This window comes from Akebia trifoliata, chromosome 11 (genome assembly GCF_017979445.1).
Source record: "Akebia trifoliata isolate Shusen 1 chromosome 11, ASM1797944v1, whole genome shotgun sequence".
Lineage (NCBI taxonomy): Eukaryota > Viridiplantae > Streptophyta > Magnoliopsida > Ranunculales > Lardizabalaceae > Akebia > Akebia trifoliata.
The window spans coordinates 44,026,383-44,044,271 of NC_141385.1; the positions used below are offsets into that span (position 1 = coordinate 44,026,383).

Below are 17,889 nucleotides of genomic sequence, written 5' to 3' on the forward strand. Positions count from 1 at the left end.
AGATAGCATGGGAGTGAAACTAAAAGGCAAAACGTGTTTTCTTTTTCTATATGTATTTATACTCATAATATCAATTTTTTTTTTAAAATACTAAAATAAGTTTTGGAGCGGATTGGGGTACATCCGAATCCGATTCAAAATCATATCGAATCTCATATTTCAATCCAAATCCAATCCGAAAATATGATTTTTCATGTTTTTTCAAATCGGATCGATTTGGACATCGGATATATTTCGAACCATTGTCAACTCTACTTCTGCTCTCTATCCTTGTTGTGGCGCTTTGGGATATCATTCTCCAATCCTTGCTCTCAAAATATGGGAACCTACTCTCAAAATGTTGAAAACCCATTCTTCAAGAAGCTAGATTCACATTTTATCCATCATGTTAACTATTTTTATTTATTATCAAGTAGTTATTATTCATATATATCCAACAAACAAGTATTGCACTGAAATATTGGTGAATATTACAATTTGTTGATTATTGAATTACTAATAGATAATTTTAACGATGATATATTGTCTTGTCTAACGAGGATGAGGAATAACATACTAATATTGGTGATACTAAACCAGTGAAAATATAATAGCTATGGACTATGATGGACCCATTATTGTATTTTTCAATACGAAATTTAGTGAATAAAAAATGTTTAATTTCTTAAAATTGTCAAATCTAAATTGTAGAATGGATATTTTTACAACAAAGAACAATTGATGATGGAATAAATAAGCAAATGAAAGATAAATAAATTAATAATTAAGTATATAATTTATATAAGAGTAGTGATGGAGTAACATTGAAATGTACATTGATTTTGACATTATGATGTGGTGGTACACACATAATCATAGATGCTTTTAATTTAACTCTTATCTCGATGAAATCAGAATGTACAATCAACGTACTTTTAACGGTACTTTAGCATTATCCTTTATATAATGCTTTGGAGGTTCTCTGCACCCTCGTGATTTGGTCACGAAGGGTGGGCCAACTATTCACTGGTCAACAGATAGCACAAGTGTGCTTCACCATGAATGTAATCCAACTACCGGGAGTACAGTAACTCTGCCCATGAATATGTAAAATCAGCTTTTTACGCTTTTGAGAAGAATTTGAGATTCAAATGTAAGGAGGGAAACTAACAGAGTCACTTTCTTTTCATTTGCTTCAGATTTCAGAAAACACAACTTCCTCTCTTCGATCCCCAAAGATAGAGAAACCAAACCGTCTCTCTCTCTCTCTCTGAATTTCTAAAACCCTAATCTCTGAACAGTTACAGAGAGTGGTAAGAAGGAATAATGGCGGAACCCCTAAGCCCTATTCCATCAAAGCAGAGAGCTCCCATGGCTTCGCGTCTCCAATCTCCAACAAGTCCTTTCTTCTTGGGCTCCAATGACGATCAGCTCGAACGGGCTCAGGCACGTGCGGCACGTGCAGCCGCGACTCGTCGCAAATCTATCCCTGCATCTATTGTTGCTGCTCCTCCTCCCGATCCTTGTTTCAGCAAACAACAGATAATGGATCTTTATCAAAATTGCATTAAACTCTCAAGTGAAAATGTATGTAAAATCTCCTCATTTTACTCACTAAATTCCTTAATTTTTGTTGTTAAACCCTACTTGCTTGTTTTTCCTTCTTTTTTGTAATATTTTTGGGTTAATTTTTTGGTGTAGAAAATCAACCAGAAGAACACTTGGGAACTAGGTCTTATAGATCATCTTAGTGAGATTATTAAGGTTGAAGCCGAAGATGAAGCCGAAACTAATTTCCAAAAGGTTTGTGCAAATTCATTGTTGAAACGGATTTACTTTTTGTTTCTGTTTGATCTTGTTTTATATGTCTAGGCAAGTTGCACGTTGGAAGCTGGGGTGAAAATTTACTCAGCGAGAGTCGATTCGGCACATTCGGAGGCATATAAGGTCCTTGGTGGGATTAATAGGGCAGGTCGAGAAGACGAACAAGGTGGGATCTTTGTTCACACAATAAAGCGAAATTTACAATGTTAATGAGTTATGACTATATGGTAAATTCCATTTCTTGGATTGTGAACTGATGTGGATGGCGACCTCCACAAAATGAAACTATGTTGAATTTAATTTGGTTTCTATAGTTACTTAAGTTGGTGGTCGCTCTTGATCTCCTTACATGTTATACATTGCAACAGAAACTATAGCAGAGAGTGACCACATCGACGATGCGCAAGAGAAGGGCCGTAATAAGAAAGAGTTGGAGAAGAAGGTTGATATATATATTCTCATTTGTTGAATAAGTTAAGTTAGAAGATTATTAGCTCACAAGATTCAATTTATGCAGATGTCACCATTATCTACGTTGGAATCATCTATTGAGGCTCTTAATGTAAAAAAATTTGATGGTAATTCTACACCCACTTTTATTTTTTTGGTCTTATGAGTTGGTAATTTAGCATGGGTTTTTCTTTCGTGTATTATAGCTGCATTCACAGTGGATCCTCTGTATCATCAAACATCTGCACAGTTCGATGAAGGTGGAGCTAAGGGTTTGTTATTGAATAATCTTGGAGTATATGGTGGCTGTCGGGTAGTTTTTGACTCAATGGAAGTACCAGGGAAGTGTATGCCTTGTGCAACTCAAAGTGATGAGTCAGACGTGATTGATCTTTCTTTTGCAAGAGGTGTGTTGCATTTACCAAAAATGGTGTTTTTTTTTCTACCATTTTTTGTCCTTCCACTCAATTCTGTGTTTCATTTACAGAGTACATTGAGGTGATGATGATAAACATGCCCAAAAAGAACGAAATATCACCAACTCTTAGGCATATTGTCAGATTGTTTGATGAAAAAAACCAAAGGCCATTAGATACGATCTTTGATGGCCAGAAAGAAATGGAAGAAGTTGATGCAGCTGGTGATAACCAAGCTGATTTGGATGGTGATGCATTTGAGAATTGTGGGGCTTCTAGCTTTGATCATGATGATCAGTCAAGTGTGGTTGATGAGAATTCCAATTTTACAGACCCAAATTTTCCGAGTCATGGAGAGGTGATTGTTATATGCAACATATTGAACTGGTTTCTTTATCCAAAAAACAAATGATAAAAAAAAAGAAAAGGAAAGGATTTTTTTTTTTTTTTTTTTTGGCATTATCGCTTACATATGGGTTTCATTTACTTTTACAGGAAAATGATTCTTATGTACTCCATGAACCTGATACAGATGAAAATTTTGAGAAAGTTGTGGATTATTTGTTTTTAGGGTTGGGAGTTTCTTCAAACCAAAATGCTTGGGCAGGTCCTGATCATTGGAAGTTTCGGAAGGCTAAAGGTAGGGATTGGAAGTATGGCTTTTTATGATATAATTTTTTGTGCTTTAATGTTGAGCCAACAAATAATATAGTTATTTGTAGGTTCAGAGGATACTCCTGTCACAGAAAACGGGTCACCAGTAACAACTAAGAAACCAAAGAAGAGAAAGCTGGCAGAATCCGATATTGATTACACGGAATTCTTGGACAAAGAAATGCCCAACATATTTGCTCCTCCGAAAAATCCAAAATCATTATTACAACCTGCAAATAGAGTACCTTGTAATAACAGACTTCCACAAGATTGCCATTATCAACCAGAAGATCTTGTCAAGTTGTTTCTTCTGCTCAATACCATGGTAAAAATTTATTGCTGTAAAAAATAATTATTGGAAGATTTTATAGTAGAATGTAATTTTATTGTTTAGTTTCTTTCTTGTTGCATCCAATAATGAAATTTTTTTTTTGCTTGTAGTGCCTTGGGAAGAGGGCAAGAAAACCATTAGGTAAGCTGATTTTCCTTACTTCTATCACATTTTAGGATGCTAATCCTTGTTCATCAACCTTGGCTATGTTAGAATTTTTTTAATTCTAATTTTTGTGCTTAGCAATCCTACCATTGGTATCTCTCTTAGTGCTGCTTTTGTACCAATCTATACAACTGTACCAACCTAGCATTTGCATTAAGAATATAATGTGTATTGATGATAAAGGGGTGAGGAATAAATTGTATTGTTGGTTACAAATAAAAAAACCTGAATGGATTCACTTATTTCAGCAGAACTTCAACAAAAGTTGAATTTATGTGTGTGTGTGTGTGAGGGGGGGGGGGTGAATGGGTTTAAAACCTTTGTTCCTTGTGTCTGTCTATGTTATTCGCACAGTCTTCCTTGGGAGAACATTCTTCAGATTTTTTATTTTTATTCGGTTAATCTCCAATGTTACTGCTTAATTTTGGTTCTAGTTTAGTAGTTTAATGTACAATTCATGGAAGGGATCATATCTTTTTCCCTTTGGGGTTTAAGATACACTTATATTCACCATAGAGGCGTTTTGAGTTTTGATATGTTGGGGAATTGTTGTTATTTGTTATATATTTATGATGTTAACAACATAAAATTGTTTTACTTATGAAAAAAATAACAAAGAGTTGAAGAAAAAAATATTCTCGTTTCACCAATGTTGTTCTGGGTTATTATGCGGAGTTGCTTCTATGTTTTTATAAAAATTCTCTCTGGCCTATGTAACAAAGACACAAGTATGTCAATTCCTGACACTGGCATGAAGCTCACAAATCCTGACATGCCAACACATCCATATAGTTTATAGATTGTTCCCATATGTTATTTAAATACTTTATTTCACATTATGTGTAAAATATAGTTGATGCAATTGGAAAAGATGCTCTAGCTAAAATCATATAGATTATGACTGAAAACAAAATTGTTTGAATAAATTAGTTAGTGTCAATCACTATGCAAACTGAAGGTGCCAGCTTGCTAAGTTGATTTGCTCATTGAGCATTGATACCATGACCTGGGCTCAAAAACCTGCCTTCACCTACTAAGTAATGATCACTATTCTTGCTTACCCAGCAAAAAAAAAATGTTGATCACTCTGCAAACACCTGAGCACATCACAGTGTCTGACATGACGAATCCTTAGAAAATGGAGTATCTTTTACATAATCCTTTACTTGCGCAATAATTGGAGAGGTAGGAAAGAAAGGAAATTGATTTTTCTGGATTTTTTTTTTCATTTATCTCTTATTTTACTTCATCCCATCCTAAATTCCTAATCCACTCCATGGCAAAATTCTCTGTAAAATAAAATTTATCTTTGGAAAAGTCAATTTCCAAAAGAATCAATGTTATTGTTGTGTGCTGTGAATCATCTCTTTGTGATTTACTATAAGAAGTAAACTAGGAAATTAGTGTTCTCAAGTTCATCATTTTAATTTTTTAACTTCGATAAGGCGTAATAAAAATTATTCCAGTTATTACTTGGATGGCCATTTACATATTTTTTCTGACAGACTAACTGTTCCTAGCTAATGATTTTGACATTGTCATCTTCCCACTCATCTAATGAACAAGGATGCATATACACACACACACACATTGACTTGGGTTATTAACCCTCTCTTTGTTCCATATAAACATATGATACAATCGATTTTGCTCTTTTAGTTTTGAGTGGGAGTTTGCTAAGGCAAGGACAAACTTCCACTTTAAAGTTCCAACTAAGGTGAATCCACTCTTCAAACAACGACCGCACAGAGCTAAGCAAAACACCCAATGATACCAAATAGAGACATAAAGCAAGCCTGCTAACAACTTATTGCATGGGCAATTGTATAGTCCTTCTAGCATCCTACTATGATTAGATTACAGCAACATAAGTTGAAGTATAGATGCCTAACTAATATTTCATATCTACTAATGAATGAATACTATTATGTAGTTTACAATCTCTTTTTACAAGCAATTTATAATTTTATTTTATTTTATGAAATTATCGATTAAATCTCATATTGAGTCATGTGGAAGTGGAACACAATTTGGTATATTGTGTGGAAATATGTCGAACTTTGATACCATGCTTTGATCTAAAAAACTTATTCAGAAAAAACTCTATTGTGAGCTTTCCAATTGGAATGAGGTGGTGTTATGCTACCATCTTCCCATTAGTTTAATGAGTTTGGCAGTGCTTTGATACCTCAACCTCCTCCATTATATTTTCTAAATGTCATGAATGATATGTGAAATTCATGATTAAGGGGTTTACTCTTTTTTTCTTTCTTTCTTTCCAGATGAATCAAGGTGTCAAGGCCAAGACTTTAGACCGTTGCCATCATGGGATGATGGAAGTGCTTTTAATGACCAGTTCGATGATGGAAATTTCCATAGTGATGGGGACGACTCCAACACACTTGTCTCTCAGCCTCGTCAGGTTTGTTTTAACTTATTAGTGCTACTTCTGTTCACAGGTTCAGTCACTAGCGGCACCCTTAATTTTGAGGTATCAGCCATTCGGTATCAAGGGTTCTATTTTAGCAAACTGTTTTTGTCTCTATAATTGATTAATTTGTTATAGTGACAAGGTGACTATTTACAGAATATTATACTCCATTAAATAAAATAATCTGTTGGTATCAATTACCTAATGTTACCTTCCTCGTTTTTTTTTATCCTTATCAAATTGAAGTTCTTTGCAATTCATGTGATTCTTGTTCTCTTTTCTTAACTATCTAGGTAAATAAAATCGAAGTCAAGTATGACAGAACCTCTAAGCAAGTTGATGTTCATGTATTGAAAGAAACACTTTGGAATCATATGCAAGAATCTACTAACATGCCTGGAATGGTAAGGCGATTTGTTTCTCTACAGTTGGTCTGGATATTGCTTCTATAATTATTCACTCTACCATACTATTTAAGTGATGGACTCATCCTTTATGTTTTAACTTGAGAGCCAAGTAAATAAGCAAAACAAATTTTTTGGAAGATTTACAAGAGGAATTTGAAATATTATTTTTTTCTTGGTTAATTTGAATCCAACAACGGGAAGCATTTCATCCCTCGGAAGCAAAACTATAGTACCAAACTATATTCCTGCCAATGGTAGGACCATACTTTTATGTACTTTTCACAAAAAGGCTTCTTATTTAGCATTTTCATGCATATTTTTTAAATATGTAATATTTGAAGTTTTTGTAGCATTCTCAACATCCAAATCATTGTCAATGGTGTTGTCTTGTACATACATCTTAGATACCTAATCTTCATCAGTTCTATCGGCTTTTGGGCCGATTGTTCTAATATGGCATTTCAGGATAAGTAAAAATGTTAGGCAATGATTATTTGTACACATGGTATTTTGACTTTGGATTCTTGCAATGAGTTCAAGGAAGTTACTGAGACTTCTTTATCTTATGTGTTGATCTGCTGATTTACTTGCATTACAAACATTATACTTTACGAACTCACACATTGCATGCTGCAGGACTTCAAACTTACATAAAGCATAAATGTTGCATAATTTACCCTTCTACTTCTGTCCTTCACTCACATAACTGGACATTAAAATCTAACTATGAAGGGTGATTCTAGTTATCAAGAGAAATCAATTCCTAATGGGTGGTTACTTGTTTTTTGAACATAGGAGCGTGAAACTACAGTTTCTTTCAGGCAAGTCTTAGCCACCTTTCCTGTTGACTGCAAGGCAGCTGCACGTGAGGATATCTCACCCCATCTCAGTTTCATGTGCCTCTTGCATTTGGCCAATGAGCATGGCTTGAGCATCCGTGGCTGCCCCAGCTTGGATGAGCTGCATATAACCTTTCTATCATGAAACCCTGGAGCGACATCAATATGCTTGTGTTTCACTAATACATGTATATGTGGATTGGTAACCATTCTGAATCATGACAATAGACAATTGTAAGCTTGGCGAATTTCATTTGCTTTCCTCCTGTAATGTGTACATGATGTTATCTAAGTCATTTGGTGATTTATTTATTTTTTGTTTTGTTTTTGGAGGATCATCTTTTCAAGTGGGAGATTGTAATTCCGGTGGCTTTCCTGTATGTTTTTTTATTAGGCAGGTTGCCTTGACCTTGGGCTTTGTACTTTTGTTCTAATAGAACTCTACATTTATCCCAAAAAAAGGTCTTATATTGACATAAACAGTTAATCATCAGCATCGAAGCCTTATCTTAAAAAGTTCAACAACGGTTGAACAAATCTTGTTACTGCATTCAATTCTATCGAGAGCCATATCTTCTGTTAGTTCAATTATGTTCATAGTAGCTCTACCCCAATCTGTGTTTTCTATTAGTCCTATGCTTCCATTCATTGATCATAAACAGTTGACAGTTTTTAATAAATTGTGATCAAGTGAAGTAGAAAATCTCCGAGACAATTAGTTTTGGGAGTAAAGAACATTCACCATTGTAGAATCAAACACATCAAATGATCCCTAATTTGTCTCAATTGCACCAGTCTACATGGAAGTGCATCACCACAGTTATGTCTTAGCATTTAGAAATACATCAACTTGAATAAAAAGTTAAAACTTGATTTGATGACCTCGGTGTGAAATGTAGACTATACTTGTCCCATTGCAACCTAATGGCCCATTAGATCGATCTACTGGAGAGCAATTTCTATCCTGCCAAAATTCCAATGTGGTGAAAATATCTTGGCCCACCGATCACATGAACCTCTGGTCCATTTTTGCCGCACATCCACAACAATAGTCCTAATTGATTATTTATAGCCTTTGTATCTAGCATTTTTAATCATGCACCAGAAAAAAAACCTGCAATGTCTTGGAAGTCGTGGTATGCTTAGTTATTTCTACTAAGCAAAAATTACTATTGTGCATTTTTAATCATGCACCAGAAGTCCATATTTTGTAGCTATCCTTAGGTTTTTGAACTTAGGATTGCTGCATAGTGTGCCATCCTAGGTTCAAAAACCTGGACTGTTAAAGCATCTTTACTTATGTTTTCAGAAAGAACAGAGATCGGATCTGAACATAAGAAGAATGTTTGGTATAAATTACTAATTTCTGCTTTGACCCACAACAATATTTTGCTGGGGATCACCTACAATGTCTTGGAAGTCGTGGTATGCTTAGTTAAGATGGTCATGGCTAGTAGGCCACCTCCGACTAGCACAAATGCCATTTCAGCTGATTCTCGTAGGTTAGAAATATTGGTTTGAGCATTTATATAATTCTTGTGTTGGCCAACCAACGAAAATTCATGTGAACAGAAAGGCTGAAATAGTGCGCAATGTCACTCTCTTCCACGGCTCACCATAATTATCAGGTTGACTGCATGAATCCCATTTTTCCCTGTACTTTTTATCAGAACTTTTGACATTGGAACATTACTAGAGAATAAGTGGAACATTGTAAATCGATGAGGATAACACTTAAGAAAATATACACATGGACTAGTCATCTTTCATCCCAACCTCTTACAACATAAATAATTATTAAAACAGTTTACATAACCGTGTAATCACTAATTTTTACTAATGTTCCCCTTCTATAGACGGCTGCGGTGATGATGCATTCGTGCTCGCACAAAAGCAGAATAGAGTTAGAGAACTTTGTACCCATTTGTTTAGTTACCGAACATATGATCGAGCCCACCCCCAGCCTGCAAAGCTACCAATCGGTTCGCTCCTGACACATTATGGATCAGCTGTTGTAGCCATCGTTTCGTTGTTGGATCTTCCTGCAAATACATGTACAAAATAAAATGAATAAGAATTCCCAAAGATAAAAATAAAAATGACAAAAGATCCTCTGCTTTGGATGACCAATATGCCATGGCCCAAAGTCACCAGCTTGGATTCCCATTGTGTGCACCCACGAAAGTACCACAGGCCATGAAAACTAAAGATAATACTTGAATGGCATTATCAAGCTAGAAACAAATAGGAAACCTCGGACTCAGAGTCGATGAGAGTGTGGGCACTGTTATGGACACAAGAAGAGGCAAGGAGAGTCAGAAATCTCCCAGGTCAAGATTGAACCTAAGAAATGAGCCTGACCAACCAACAGAAAGCTTTAGGGATTTTTTGAGAATTCAAGGAATTTGGTACCCTCTATGTTGCTTAATATGGGGGAACCAAGAACAAATATGTTAAAAGGAATTGAAGGTGCCAGCTAGCTTAGTTGGTAGTCTATGGGTGATTATACCATAGACCCGGGATTCCCGCTATCACTGAGTTACTGATCTTACTAAAAACAGGCCTCTTACCATTGAAATATATACAGTGCAGGAGGATGAGGATGTTGATATGGACAAGTGGAAGAAGTTGGAAATTCAAAACTACGAAATGGAAGTAAACATGTTAGTAGCAGAACGTCCTTCAAAAAGGTCTAAAGGGTAAAAGCTACATAACAAATAAATTGGTTGTCTTCTCCAACAACACACTTGGATGTTGACATGGATAAGTTGAATTAGGAAATTCAAAATAAGAAATGAGCACAATTTAAAGAATACAAGAATAAGGAGATCATTAAAAGAAAAAGTTGATTGAGGTTGTAGGGCACACATAATGAAGACCTATGCCGGCACCACTGAGAAGGATCATATTTGAGCAAGTAGAAGCTTCTAAGAGAGTAATAGTAAAGGCTAGAAACGAACTTCTTAGTAGTAGTAAGAAAATACATGAAGGCACATGCCTTGATCACATATAACGCTACAAAAAGTTGAATAGTGAAATTGGATTCATGTTGCCAAGCCCAAAATAGCTGGAATATGGTGTAGATGATGATGAAGGATTTGTGTCGGAAATTGGATATTTTGCATAAACGATCTGAAGTTCGAATGGAAAAGAACTGAATTTGGATATGAAGCACAAAATAATGTAAAGTAACTCTCACATTCAGGGATATAAAAGAAAGAAGAAAGAAAAAAAAATGAAACTGTTTGGTTACAGCTCAAGTGCATATTTATTTGGGGCCCAAAAACCAGTAATAAGAGAGGGATATAGTAAACTAAGACCATTTTACTTGAGTAATTAGTATCTGAATCTGAGTACAGCTAGAACACTCCCAAGAGGGATAATAGTAAACTATTAAACAAAATAATGGAAGCTTTCTGCACATTTCACAGATAGAACTTACACGAAGGCAATTATTGAAGGTCCCGTCTCTTAATGTTTCAGGTAGGCAATTTCTCAGTGCTTCACATGCCCTGTATTGAGGAAATAAAAAAAAATCACAACCTTATCATTAAATATTGCAAATGACATGTCATCCAAGAAAGAAATTTTTTTATAATGATGGTTCATATATATTAGAATCATGATACAGGTGATCCAACCTTGGATTATCCGACAGTCTAAGATAACAGCGAACAATGTGTTTTAGAAGCCGTGCTGAGGGTTGTTCAGCAAGTGAGGTAACCATGCTACCCAAAACACGGCCAACTGCGAAAAATCGCTCTGCTGTAGCACAAATATAGCGCAGCCCCACATCATCCAGCAGAATCTTTTGAACGATAAAGGTAGCAACCTAAAGAGTTAAAAGTCAATAAGTAAAAGCTCAAAAGATAGCAGAGAACAAGTGTAAAAAAAGATAAGTCTTAATGGGCATTTCTTTGACAAAAAACTTGGAAACATTTGGCTAAAATAGACGAATATTATTAAGTAATAGTACATTTTCCACTGATTAGAGGAAATTATGCACTTGGAACCAATTTTCCTTTAGGTCTTTTCTATTTCAATAAACTATAAGAGAAATTAAAACACAATTAAAAAAAATGCATTGGAAGTTATGCCAAAAGTTCCAGCAAGCGTGTAACCTGGACAGAATATTTCAAGAAGCTATGTCAATCTCATGTTTTGAATGTGATTCAATGGCACTACAAAGACAAACTTCATGTGTTTCTTCAGTTGGTTTACTGATATTACAAGGCTTTGAAGTATTTCTCCTTATGTAGATATATTTTTTATATTTTTGACTAATCTAATTGGGGGAGAGTTAGTCTGGTGTGGCACTCCTAACTCTTCACAGATCTATAATGTCTGCCCACTCCTATGCATGTTAAAAACTGATACACGTCCAAGTCCAGCACTAAGAAAGAAAAGGTATGGTAGGGCTAACCATTTCATCTACACAGCAACACAAAACTCTAAACCATGAATCATTATTGCCATCTGGAATAACAATGGAAGATGAGTCCACCTAAGATTTCTCTAAATGAGTCACCACTCCCCAACCCAAAATCATCTTCAGTGCTAGCTCTACCTTTGCCACTTCTGTGAGGATTTGCCACTAAAAGATTCAATAATGGCCCAAAGATTCTGACACAAGTGGAAATAACTTTTATTGCCTTCATCAATAAAGAAAATAAATAAATATATAAATAATTTTCTTATTTTTGTAAGCCTTGAAAAGTCAAAATCAGTGTGAAAACGGGCCTGTAACTCACTGTTTTTGAAAGTCCACTACCCACATATCTGTAACTGTTATCTCCTGTAAACAGTTAAATCCAGAAGAATCTAAAACTACCAAAACATTTGAATGGTAACAACACAACAGTTTCCAGCACAAAATAATACATGTCTTCACATAGTCACAATAGATTAACAAAGACATGTTACTCACTGTTTTTGAAAGTTCACTGCCGATCTCCATGGTTCGCAGACACAATGGAATTATTTCTGTTGAGAGAAGAAAACTAATAACTTCTGTATCATCAACCTGCAAAATATTCAAGTTTATTTTCATGAACTTCAGACAACTAAAGAATAATAAATCTATTTATTCAGGAAGCTTGATGTTAGGCGAACTGGTAACCCCAACCAGTTATTATCATCAAAGCCTTATCCCAAAGACTTGGATCAGCTAAACCAACTATATTAACAGGATAATAATATTTACTTGTGCTAATATTTACAAGAACATGTCTCGAGATGGTTCTTCTCTGTCAAATCCTTCTACAAAGCTATTTATAATTCTCCCTAAATTTTGTTTCCTAACATCGTAATTTGGGGCCTAAATGTTCGGTCAAAAATAGTCCTTTTTTTCAACAATGGTCTTGAATAAGATTTTCTCTTGTTCACCTCATTTCTCATGGAATTGTTGTGGTGAATTTTTGTTCCCTTGTAAAAACAAGTGGGAAAGAAATCTTTCATAACCTTATACACTCTTTTAAATTTGGTCCCACTTTCTTTATTTGTGGGTGTTCCCAAATTCCTTATCTTCATTCCAATCATGGCAATCTTTGGTGTTTTGCTCAAGGGAAAGAATCTTGTGGAGCTGACCTTTCACTGTTTGTTGGGATATTTGTAGAGAGAGAAATAACCGTAAGTTTGAAGGAATAGAGAGTTCAAAGCAAGAAATGAGGTTCAATAGGTGTAAAGCTTTTGAGGAGCTAGATGGAGTTTCTTAGAGGACTTTTCATTTAGATGGGATCGAGTCTGTTCAGAGAATCCATAGGGATATAATGGCATGGGGAGATTAAGTTTGCTTGCTAGTTTTTTTATTTTCTTTTTGTAGGTTAGTCAATCGACCACCTTTTTTCTTCCCTAATAAAATGTTCCCTAATAAGTATGGCCCATTGTGAGGTTGGATTGCCCAACATGCTATCCAATGGGTCCCACAGGCGAGAGTACAATGGGGAGTAAGAATAGAGAGTAAGTATAGACCAACTCATGTATACACAGACAAATAGATAGATAGATACATAGAGGGCAATGGAATTTATAGAATTTGTAATATAAAATGAGCAAGCACAAAGTACCTTTACAAGAGCACCAATAACACCCAAGCTGGTAAGTCTCAGATACTCGAATGGTCTCGTCTTGCTTGTAGTATTTAGAAAAGGGTACAAATACAAAGGTATATGAGCTGCAAACAAAATTCCAAATATTCAATTATATTTCCTTATTGCAACCAAATCAGTAATAACATATGTATCTTCATGGAAGATAAAGTTAGTCAAGGAGTTACTTCATATATGTTTTGTCATAACAAACTCAAAAAATAGCAAAAATATTAGAAATAAAAGGGCAAAATCTGATCTATTGATGTGCTTCTAGACTTAAGCATACAACCAAAAGTTCTCTTGAAACACACAAAAATATTCAATCCTAGAGAGAAGTGTGAATACTTATTCACCAAATCAAGATCTAAAATATTGAGGCAATGGATGAAATTCATATTCTCTTGCAAAATATATGATAAAACAGAGATTCATATTGAAAAATATGCTAACGAAAATGGAATACTTTGTAAAAGTTCCTAAATCATGACAGCCACCAAAGGCATAATTCATGCAAGATAAGAATTGCTTACTTCAAAAGATTTTGCAAGATATTTCAATATATAATGGAAAATAGTATAACCATAAACACTAATTGAAGCTCTGATACCAATGTATTAAGTTCAAAATATGTGCAATTCTTTATTTCTGTTTTCTGTGCTGAATATTAAGAAGTAAATTAGCTTCATACAACTTTTAAGTGGAAATGCTGTTATGCATTAAAAGGTATAAAAAAACTGACCATTCAGGAATGACGTCCTGGTATCTGGGTGGGATGCTACACACTGTATAAACAAAAAAAAAAAAAATTGCATCAATTGCCTTCTCCATAAAGAACGACACAGGTAACAACAGTAAATCCATACCACTCAGGAATCCATTTATAAAATTCTAAAAAATGAATTTGAATCGCATAGAAAATAAGAACAGAAGGTAGACAGACACCCATCAGAAAATTGAACGCCCACCATATCTATGTTACAAAATAATATACCAACAGTTCATGCAAAAAAGAGTGAAAAAGTAGGATCCAAGTGAATTACAATCTAGAACAGATTGGACCTATAACCTATCTTTATATCTGAACATATTAAAAAATCCAGAGGATCTTAACTGTTGGTATTTACAGACTACTGATATGCAACAAGCTTAACTGTTCTTAAAGGCACTTAAATGATTGGTTGCATCTTATATCTATGTAAGCATACGAAAAGCATGCACACATAGGTATTGGACGCATTAAGGTAAGCCTCAACAATAGGTTCATTTTGTTTTTGAGGAGAATCTTATGCTTTTTTTTATGTAACGGATAATGTATCGGCTGACATCTGGACAGGCAATAAATGCAAGACTAATACCAATCCCATGATGCATCAGTCAGATGTGGGATCCTTACTAAGATCAATACTTGAATCACGACCCAGATGCACTACAATCACATCCAAAATAAATAAATAAAATTTTGATTGGTCACATCAAAAATAAAATAAAAATTGCCCGTTACAAGAGCTTCACATTTCACAAGTGTGGCCCTACACCTACTAATCTAACAGAATAATTACGTGTTAAGTATTTGACCTTGTTAAAAACTATTGTAAATCCAACAATGGTTTTAATGCATCATTTTCATTAAAAAAAAAAATTCTTGAATATAGTAAATAAATTATTTTGAATATAGTAGATATTCTCACTGGGGATGATACAAGCAATAACTAATAACTTCAAAGGTAGACAAAATCTGTGACAATTTACTGGCTAATATGTAATAAAAGTAAAACTATTACAAAAGGTAAAAAGGAAACAACGAAAACTATCACAAAAGGTAAAAAGGAAACAACTGACCTGAAGAAGAGCAAGTGCATTGCAAACTCGGTTCGATGCTCCTGGAGTAAGGGTTGGTGGTGATAGAAAAGGGTATATTGAAACTATCTCCTGCAAGAAATGAGAAGCCTTGGCATTAGTCATCTATCAGGCCAACAAAAGTAGAATGGTTTGCTCCCAATTAATGTGTTTCAAAGGTAGCACTTCCTATTTGGTAACTAACTTCAAAATATATAAGAGAATAATATGTATCTACATATTGGTATGTATTTATATACGTATATATAAATAAAAGAGTAAATTATCAACTGCAAGAAACAAGCTCCTTATCAGTCCATCTACAAGAAACAAACCACATCGACTATGTCATGAAGTGTAGAGGAAAGGCATACGCTGCATGTGAAGCTCAATTAATGCAGTTTTATCTAAACACATGGCATCGGCCAACAGAAATAAGTGATACAGGCATACCTGAAGGAGCGCGGCAATGGTACCAAACGAATGCCACAACAACGGCGCCAAATCTTGAAAAATTTCTCTTTTCTTAAACAGAAAACAAAGAACAATCAATTTAATATTTCTTCCACAAAAATCTTAACATAGAAGAAGCCAAAAAAAAAAAAAAAATGCCAGCACGATTTATACAACATTTCAACTCATGCAATCCACGACAAAAGCACGAAAGGAAACAAAGTGCTTAAGCCGTCAACACAACCCACAAATTACAAACCAAAAGAAAACTTTTTAAGTGTCTGTTCAGTCTATAACTTCAATCCCATTTAAAAATGACTCAATTGAAGCTAGATTGTACTTATTTTTTATAATAAGCTTAGAAAACTTTCAAAAAGAACATACATCCCAAGCATCCAAACCCCAACTCAGCAGGTTTGAAGAAACTGGAGTATGCCCTCTTTATTTCTCCATAGAATTCGATAAATTTCAGAAAAAAGTTACCAAATTTAGCAATAACAAGAAGCTCATAAACCAATCAAACGATTTACCAAAATATATCACCAACAAATTAACCGATTTGACACCAATAATCTTCTAACACTGTTGAATAAAACTAACCTTCTGCATCAAAGATTGGTGATCTATATTTTTAAGACGATTTAAAGGGTTTGTAGGTTTACCTTTGAGAGATCAAGAAGGGCGTTTTCTCGAAGTTCAGGGTTGCTCAACTCGAGCACCAACTGCTCCGCAGACGACATTTTTGGATCTTGATTTGGTTGAGGGACTGATGGATTAGCAGAAGAGACGTTAGAACTACTGAAAGATCGATTGAAAGGTAAAGAATTAGGCAGATTGGACATGACCCGTGGTGTACAGACTAGGGTTTGAGAGAGAACAACAAGCTTTCGCTTCTCTCTCTCTCTCTCTTTTCTGGATACGAAGAGAGGAACGATTGATGGATGAAAGTTACAGTGTGGAGCGCGCAGAAAAGCGACACGTCATTAGGGTGAATTTACCGTTTTGAGAGATTCTATTAGCACACCATATTTTACTTATAACAGGCCAAATTTTATGTTATGTAATGAACCATACAAGTGATACAACCTCAAAGCGATTGGTGTGTTGTAAGTAAATATTGGTGTGCCAATTGAATGTCTCTTTTCTTAACTTATACTTTGACCTCCAAGCGTCCGGAAAAAAAAACTTTGATGCGACGCGATAGCTTCGAAGTTTTGATAGAACCCTCCACTTTACAAGACACGTGGTTTATCCTTACGTTTTTAAATTGGTCACATACCCCTTGACCGCAGTCTCTTCTCTCATCGACTAATGAAAATGGTCTGAATGACTTGGAAATCTTAGATTTTTCTTACAAAACCAGTCATCTTCAACATCTTGCAGATGATGATGATGATGATAGTAATAATGGTGATGATGATGAGGGTATTGAGGTCATTCTTCATTATTTATAAAAGAAAACCTAGATTAAGGGCATATTATTAGTTTAAAAAAAGATCAAGGGTATCTCAAATAAATATGGAGGGGTATCATTATTTTGAAAACATAAAATAAAAAAATAAAAAAAAGGGTTAAGGATTCAGATTTAAGTTAAGTACTCCAATCTACAAAACTTGGGTTAGCCTAAAACAAGACATCATCATCTCACTCATATCTCGATGAAAAACATATATGATTCTACAGACACATCCACGTCAGCAATGTTAGAATTGATGTCAATTTCAATGTTAGTTCAGCATTTTTCACAACAATACAGATAAAAGAAGTGAAGAGAAAATATAATAAAAACAATAATATGAGCCCCTGTTATCTAGACTATTCATCTTATGGTCATAGCATGGAATTTTCAAAGTTAATATATTGCTTTCTCTTTTGGAAAGAATGTGCAATGGAATCTGATCCCTTTCACCACCTGTTGAGCATTTAGAATTAAAATAATATTGAAAGATTTCAAAGGTTTAAGTAAATAAGATAAATGGGTCATCATAAACATTTTAGCTTTCATTTTCTTTTGA

The 17,889-nt window shown here is 34.7% G+C and overlaps 2 protein-coding genes across 4 annotated transcripts; one reads left to right on the plus strand and one right to left on the minus strand.

Moving 5' to 3' along the window:
• The first annotated feature begins 1,134 nt into the window (after positions 1-1,134).
• Positions 1,135-7,949, plus strand: EMB2795 (condensin complex subunit). Of its 3 annotated transcripts, none has more exons than XM_086460190.1 (13): positions 1,135-1,566; positions 1,681-1,782; positions 1,852-1,969; positions 2,172-2,245; positions 2,321-2,381; positions 2,460-2,660; positions 2,741-3,027; positions 3,241-3,309; positions 3,382-3,648; positions 3,765-3,795; positions 6,102-6,241; positions 6,544-6,654; positions 7,453-7,949. In XM_086460190.1, the coding sequence occupies exons 1-13, from the start codon at positions 1,306-1,308 to the stop codon at positions 7,639-7,641; spliced, it is 1,911 nt and encodes a 636-aa protein (XP_086316316.1). In that variant the 5' UTR covers positions 1,135-1,305; the 3' UTR covers positions 7,642-7,949. The 3 variants fall into 3 exon arrangements, with proteins under 3 accessions (XP_086316316.1, XP_086316315.1, XP_086316314.1); XM_086460189.1 differs by having other exon boundaries at positions 1,137-1,566; positions 3,165-3,309; positions 3,398-3,648; positions 7,453-7,945; XM_086460188.1 differs by having other exon boundaries at positions 1,139-1,566; positions 3,165-3,309; positions 3,392-3,648; positions 7,453-7,942.
• Positions 7,950-9,189: 1,240 nt separating this feature from the next.
• Positions 9,190-16,823, minus strand: LOC147391924 (uncharacterized). Its single transcript, XM_086460191.1, has 9 exons — positions 16,537-16,823; positions 15,875-15,946; positions 15,425-15,514; positions 14,325-14,367; positions 13,562-13,668; positions 12,424-12,519; positions 11,138-11,328; positions 10,939-11,008; positions 9,190-9,538 (listed from the first exon to the last, which is right to left on the minus strand). The coding sequence occupies exons 1-9, from the start codon at positions 16,714-16,716 to the stop codon at positions 9,425-9,427; spliced, it is 963 nt and encodes a 320-aa protein (XP_086316317.1). The 5' UTR covers positions 16,717-16,823; the 3' UTR covers positions 9,190-9,424.
• Between the last annotated feature and the right edge of the window lie 1,066 nt (positions 16,824-17,889).

Bases quoted from the DNA above. Each gene is read 5' to 3' on its own strand.
- EMB2795 (XM_086460188.1), top strand. From the start codon at position 1,306: ATGGCGGAACCCCTAAGCCCTATTCCATCAAAGCAGAGAGCTCCCATG. The intron at 1,567-1,680 runs GTATGTAAAATC...TTTTTGGTGTAG, and splicing joins TTAAACTCTCAAGTGAAAAT to AAAATCAACCAGAAGAACAC. The intron at 2,661-2,740 runs GTGTGTTGCATT...TTTCATTTACAG, and splicing joins TGATCTTTCTTTTGCAAGAG to AGTACATTGAGGTGATGATG.
- LOC147391924 (XM_086460191.1), bottom strand. From the start codon at position 16,716: ATGTCCAATCTGCCTAATTCTTTACCTTTCAATCGATCTTTCAGTAGT. The intron at 13,669-14,324 runs GTCAGTTTTTTT...TTTTGTTTGCAG, and splicing joins CAGGACGTCATTCCTGAATG to CTCATATACCTTTGTATTTG. The intron at 12,520-13,561 runs GTACTTTGTGCT...AATATTTTGCAG, and splicing joins TTATTGGTGCTCTTGTAAAG to GTTGATGATACAGAAGTTAT.